The sequence below is a fragment of the Lactuca sativa genome, chromosome 3 (assembly GCF_002870075.4).
Source record: "Lactuca sativa cultivar Salinas chromosome 3, Lsat_Salinas_v11, whole genome shotgun sequence".
NCBI lineage: Eukaryota > Viridiplantae > Streptophyta > Magnoliopsida > Asterales > Asteraceae > Lactuca > Lactuca sativa.
Window position 1 is genome coordinate 57,122,797 of NC_056625.2, and position 6,691 is coordinate 57,129,487.

General features: G+C 33.5%; 1 protein-coding gene across 2 annotated transcripts; it reads left to right on the plus strand.

Moving 5' to 3' along the window:
• The first annotated feature begins 2,910 nt into the window (after positions 1-2,910).
• LOC111884629 (uncharacterized) lies at positions 2,911-4,009 on the plus strand. 2 transcript variants are annotated; one of them, XM_023880931.3, is made up of 2 exons: positions 2,911-3,108; positions 3,188-4,009. In XM_023880931.3, the coding sequence occupies exon 2, from the start codon at positions 3,205-3,207 to the stop codon at positions 3,862-3,864; it is 660 nt and encodes a 219-aa protein (XP_023736699.1). In that variant the 5' UTR covers positions 2,911-3,108; positions 3,188-3,204; the 3' UTR covers positions 3,865-4,009. The 2 variants fall into 2 exon arrangements, with proteins under 2 accessions (XP_023736699.1, XP_023736698.1); XM_023880930.3 differs by having other exon boundaries at positions 2,911-3,090.
• The last annotated feature ends 2,682 nt before the right edge of the window (positions 4,010-6,691 follow it).

Below are 6,691 nucleotides of genomic sequence, written 5' to 3' on the forward strand. Positions count from 1 at the left end.
TTTTTTGGTCATTTTTTTTTCGGTCAATGTTTTTTTTTTCGTTGTAATGACATTTTTATTTTTGTTCGTTGTAATGTAGTTTTTAATTAGTATTTATTTTAATTATGTGTTATTTAACTTATATGTTTCCTAAAATTATTATGACATAAATTAAAAAAATAAAACAAAATAGAAAAATGGAAATTAAAAACATAAAAAAAAATGATAAGTGTTATTACATGTTATTTGACATTGTCCATTTCCACATTGGGTGTTATAACACCAAAAGTATGAGTATGATGATGAGGTGAACACTGTGGGTGTGATACCATGTAATAACATGTTGCTCATACCCAACGGTATAATAAAATCATTTGATTTATAACATAAAAAATAAAAAAAAAATCCGAACTTAACATTACCTTAAAGTCTCATAGATGATAGGCCGATATCATAGGTGTAATTACGTGAAGACGTGAAAAACGGAGGCTTGAAGATCGTTGGCAACGGATGGAAATGTCGACTTGTCTCTTACGCCTCATTCCCAAATTTAACAAAAGAAAAAAAAAGAAGAGAAAATAAAGTCCCGAGAGAAAAGAAGAGAAAGGAAAGGAAAACAAATTTTCTTTTGTATTCTCGAGTTGGAGAGAAGTGGAAGGAAAATGAATCATTTTGTTCTTTCTTTCCAAATCCTCCCAAATCGGAAGGAAAGTTAGGAGGGAAAGTGATCATTCCATTTGCCTTCACTTCTCTCCTTTAATGAAACTCAGGAACACCAATTTCACTTATTTTCTTCTCATTTCCAACCATTTCCTTTCCTTTCTCTTGTTAAGTTGAACTCGAGAACGAGGTTTTAGTCTTTTGTTCTAGGTACTTAAACCATTGTTTTTTCTGTTTCCCACTTTCGTTCGGTTTACCTTTCTCCTTTATATATAAACTGGCCCAAATATCAATATAAGTAGGCTGAAAATCTACATATAAACTGTATTGGGCTAAAAATATGGGCCACAAATCTATTTATAGAAAGTGGGCTGAAAAGCTATATATAAACTCTAATGGGGTAAAAATTGAAGCCCATCCCGAAATTTAATGTCATGTGTGTGGCCTAGTCCGCTAGACACGAACAAAAAGACTGGTTTTGAACCAATCCTGAAAAATGATTGAAATACGGTGTAAAATGTCATTGAATTGAAAAAAAACAGCTTTTAAAAAAGACTGAACCAATCGTTTTGAAAAAAGGTCGAGTTCAGTTTGAAACGAGACTGGACCTAAAATTGACGTATCTTAAAATAAATTTAACCAACTTGAGACCTTTTGGACCTATCCAAAAAAAGAATGGATCGTTCTAAGACCGGTCTCAAAAAAGACAGTATCGTTTTGAGACAGACGATTTGAGAGAAGTGGAGAAAGAAGAAGGGCGAGGGCGTGAGGGGGTGGGTGACGGTGATTTCTTTATTTCTTTCTCTCTCCCTATATTAAATATAAAGTAAGGGTATATATGTCTTTTCACCATGGTTTAACAACAAAACAAACGGAAAGTTATTTTAGGGACCGGGCGGGTAACAAATTTAAGTTCAGGGACGGTCGGAGTTAAAGAAAATATTTTAAAGGCCAAACGTGCAAGTAACCCCTAACCACATGTACCTTCTGTGTAATTTACTCAAATATGTCTCAAGACACGATAACATGTTGAATAAGACATGAATGCCCTCATGAGATTGACGTCCACTTTTGTTGAAAGAAGAAAAGGCTGTGGTTTTGATTACTATAATTTCTAACAGTTATGCAAAATGCTATCCAATTAAATCCTTGTCGATCCAAATGGAAAACGAGGAAAAAATGAAAATACCAGAATTAATTTAGGAAGTTATCCACTTCTATAAAACATCCGGCTAACTTTACTTGCATACTTATAAACACAACATATAATATTGAAATTAACTTATTTATATTATTGGCAAATAAGTTGAAAATATCATCAGAAAAAATGCTTGATATTTTCTTTAACGGCCTTCAATACTAGGTCGCTGCTTTCGGTAGACTAGAGTTGTGGATCATATATTTGGCCCAATTAACATACCCAAAATAATAACAGCTTCATAAAATTTGATGCACTAGGTCTTGGCCCAGCTCACCCTAGGCTTGGGCCGGCCCTGTCCAATGTTGCGTATCTACAGGCCGCTCATAGCGTGGGTCAGACTTGGCCTGCATTCAAGTTCATGGAGAAAAAGAGAAGCTTTCTTTGAATTTAAACATCTTGATAAAGAAACAGACAAAGGACAAGCCTCAAAAGAACGAATTTGATTAGAAACCTTTTGGACATCGAAAAGATTGAGAGAAAAGATGTTATTCAAAGAGGCAAGGTGAAGTAGAACATTGTGGGGACAAAAGTTCAAAAATTTCCATGGTTATATCAAACCATAGTCGGTTAAAATGTAAGCTTCATGGCATTTTCATATACGGTTTGTTTGTTACGAATTCTCTATAACTGCAACAAATAAGAGTCTTGTTGTCATTTCTCTAACTTTTTCCATCATTCCTTCCATCTTAAGAATTCTCATGTTTGCCGTTGGTTCAAGAAAGCTTCAAAATGAAAATAAATATATTAAAGTTTATTTGTTAATTTTTTCATTACAACAAACATCAACTTCTTAAACAATAATGCTAAAAAAAACCTCCACAACAGTTGCTTTTATCAATTTATTAGACCCACTTATCACTTTATTACTTTTTATAAGTTGTCTATTTTCTTTTTTTTTTTTCTGAAAATTCTTATTGCTTTTTAAAAACAAAAACTTTGAAAATGCTTGAAATATTCTTATATTTATTTTTATCCGAGCTTTTGTCTTCAAGTTTAGTTAATATATTATATTATAAAAAATATATATATTTTTGAAACAGCAGACAATAATATATTATATAATTTAGATATTGGTAATGAAAGACACGAGGGGACTGAGTTTCTAAAGTTAAGAGGTGAGGTCCAAAAACATGAAACCATTTATTAGTCCAATTGTCTTCAACCTCCGCTCTTTATTCCCCTACGACCCGAAACAGACAAATCTCCGCCAGCCGCCGCCACATGCCACCTGCCGGCCCCCCTCTCTCTCTGTATTGCTTTTTAAATTTGTATAAATCTCCAAAAAAAATTTCCTATAGAGGAACACTAACACAAGATCATTGAAAATTTTATTACTTTATTCTGCAGATTCCTAACAACCAAATATGAAAACCAAGTTCTTCCTCTGTATGCGCCCTCCGGTCATCGAAACAGAAGACGGAGACTACATAAAACCACCGCCAACAGTCGGGTCATCATATTCTACCGTCTCCAGTAAAACCTCCGGCCGCCGTAATCGAGATTTACAGCAGAGGAAAAGGGTTGCTGCTGAGAGATACATCCATCAACTTCCTGTGAAGTCAAATAGTAACCCTTTTTCCGGCGACATATCGGAAGGTAAGTCAGAAAGCTATGTTGAGATAGATCCTCAAAAGTCGCAGGAAAACACTGGTCCAGTTTCGGAAACTAATCTTTCGATATCTTTTCCCGCCGAAAAATCAGCTTCTCATAAAAAACTGAGTATAAACTTAAATGGTAAAGTCAACGGTGGTCTTCAATCGAATTCTGGGGTGTATTTAATGGTTAGTAGTCTATTTTTCACAATGTTTTTGGGAAAGTTTTTAGGGATTCTGTGTACTTTGATATTGGTTTGCTCTGTTTATCCTCACCGGAAAGATGATAGAAATAATGGTCAGAGATCGATAAACATGGTGGCAAACTTGCCGGAAAAAGGGTCGCCGGAGGATGACAAGAAGAGAGTCATAATGGAAGGACTGCTGAACAGGAAGAGCCATAATCGAGAAAGCATTAAATTTTTTAGTTGAGAACTTTGATGCATATCAACTTCAGTGATTTTAGAGTAATTTTAAGAAAAAAGAAACACACATTTATGTTAGAATGTAAACAATTTAGTTTTTTATGTTTGCCCATTAATCAAGTGATCATATCCAAAAATATATTATGATTTAATTGCAAAATTGCTCTATTTGCTGTTTTGAATAATATATATATTTTTTCTTTTTACATATTTTAACTTTTTTAATGTTTTATTTATTAAAAATCTGAAGGGCCCTTACCTACTCCATCCCCACGACCCCACCCCCAGTCTAAACTTCTTGATTATGAGTTTTCAGTTCAGCAATAGTGATTCATGAATGTTACTGCGGTGAAAAAGTTAATGCCCCTAATTTAACAAACTAAAATTTTGGTTTGTTTCATCTACAAAATCCCATATTGCACATGAAATTCAACCAATCCAAAGTGCAATTCCCGAATTATTCAAATTCCAATCGACCAATATACAATGGCTAACCTCAAAAGCGGCTAAATAACATGAAATCCCTTGATTTTCTAAAAGAGATACCTCATTCCAACTCCAAAGTACGCTAACAAATGAATATGTCAACAAGCTCCCAATTGTAATTACCTTTCCAAAACTATGAACAAAAATGACTTGGACATGATCATAACACACTATAGGTTGGAAAACCCATGTACATGGTAAAAAGCATAATTCAGGGAGGTTATGTTTGAATTGTTGACCCATCTTATATTATTGAAACTTGATAGGCAAAGAAGGATTAGAGAGGAAAATCAAATGGATTGAAGAGAAAACCTTCCACAACAAACATTAGAATCTACGTGTTACGGTTAGAATATATTATGTTGTATAGCATTTTCATATATATGTTAATAGTAGCTTGGGCCGAGCCCACTGTACCTTTGTATAGCTATAGGCCTATATCCTAGTGTAGCCGGCCCCTCTTTTTGTATTGGTTGATTTGTATAGATATATTCAATTCATGGGAAAAAAAATATCATTTTATAATTTCTGTTTTATCTCCTTCCTTTTCTGCCTCACCCAAATCTTGTTTTCTTCTTTTCACTATATACGGCAAGCCAACCCTAGCCGCAGACAAGTCGTATGTTATGCGTGGTGTTCGTGGAACCGGGGAAGCAGAGAAACGGTCGACAGTAGCAGGCGCTGCCTGGTTAATCTCCTCCGTCGCAATTTCAATATGGATTCCCTTGGAATTACAGGAAGTGCCCAGCTCCATGGACTTATTTTCCCATGTAATTCAAGCCACAAAATGGTTTTTCGAGTCCCTGACAGCAGCAACGAACGCTTCCCACTAGCCCAATCCATTGGCTTCAATTGGGCTATTCTCCTAGTCCACGTGCTAATAAACATAACATGCCCATGTGATATAGCCGACAACAAGAGCATCTCAAGTCCCTTCTTGGATTTTTTTAGCAATATGAACCTTAATGATCTGGGTAACAACGATGGGTACATTGACACATAGGGATGACCGGAAGAGTATCGAAACCGGCCAGAATCTGAATCGATCCGGGAACCGAACTTGGTGGAAAATAGAAACCGAATCGGACCATCAGTTCCAGTTCTTGCTTCTTGCCGTGTCTTCAATGTTGGAACCAGTTTTCGAGAAATAGCAAAATACGGTCCTTTTTTTTTTGCCGGTTCTACCGGTTCCTAACAGTTTCCGACTCCAAAAATTCACAAAGATATTGTCCCGATCCCGGCCCAATCGGTTCAATCCGGTTTCGGTTTCGGTATCAGTTTCGGCCAGTTCCCCGGTCCAAATGTCCATCCTTATTGACACAAGAGCAACCCTTTAGACCCGAGGATCTATATGGTTCACTTTTTGCATGTAATGTTAGTTTTTCATTCAATCTTTCTTTCTTTCACCAAATCTTAAGAATATTTTTCACTTTATTTTTTTTTAAATAAAAGTATATATATATATATATATATATATATATATATATATATATATATATATATATATATATATATATATATATATATATAGACTTAGGTTATTTTGTTTTTACTAAGTATTGTGTGCCAGAATGCATAAATCTGGACCAATGGATGGAATTAATCAATGGACATGATTTGAGGGTGTATGATATTACAATGGGGTAACATATAGCATATAATCACACAATTTTAAGCAAAAGGGTATTTGGACAATTAACTACATTTATAAAAGGAAATTTTCGGATTTTTAGGGATGATTAATTCTCATAATTTAAAAAAAAAAATCTAAATTTTTTAATTAATTCAATTTCAATTTTTTACCGATTTTATTCTGTCAGAATATTATTTGTTAGAATGATGCTCTTTCAGAATTTTATTCTAATAGAATATTATTTTGTTAGAATGATGCTCTTTCAGAATTTTTATCTAATAGAATATTATTGAAGAAAAACAAAATTTTTGAATCAATTCTAATATATTCTTATACATCCAAACTTAAATACAAATTTATACATATTCTTTACATTCTAATATAATTATACACATTCTAAAAGAATATCAAGGTCTTCAACGCCTTCTTCCAACCATTCCTATCACAAATACAACAAAAACTAATACTTGTTAAAAACATGTTACTTACAATTATCTATCACTTAATATATTCTGGTAGAATACTTAGAATATGATATAATATATATATATATATATATATATATATATATATATATATATATAATACATTCTGGCAGAATACATCGATTTTGTTTCTGATAGAATAAATTCTGATAGAATATATAGAATACATTCAAAGGTATTGTATTTACAGCTAGTAATTCTGACAGAATGCATACCACAAGGTTAAATTC

Excerpts from the sequence above, each read along its gene's own strand:
- LOC111884629 (XM_023880931.3), top strand. The coding sequence starts at position 3,205 with ATGAAAACCAAGTTCTTCCTCTGTATGCGCCCTCCGGTCATCGAAACA.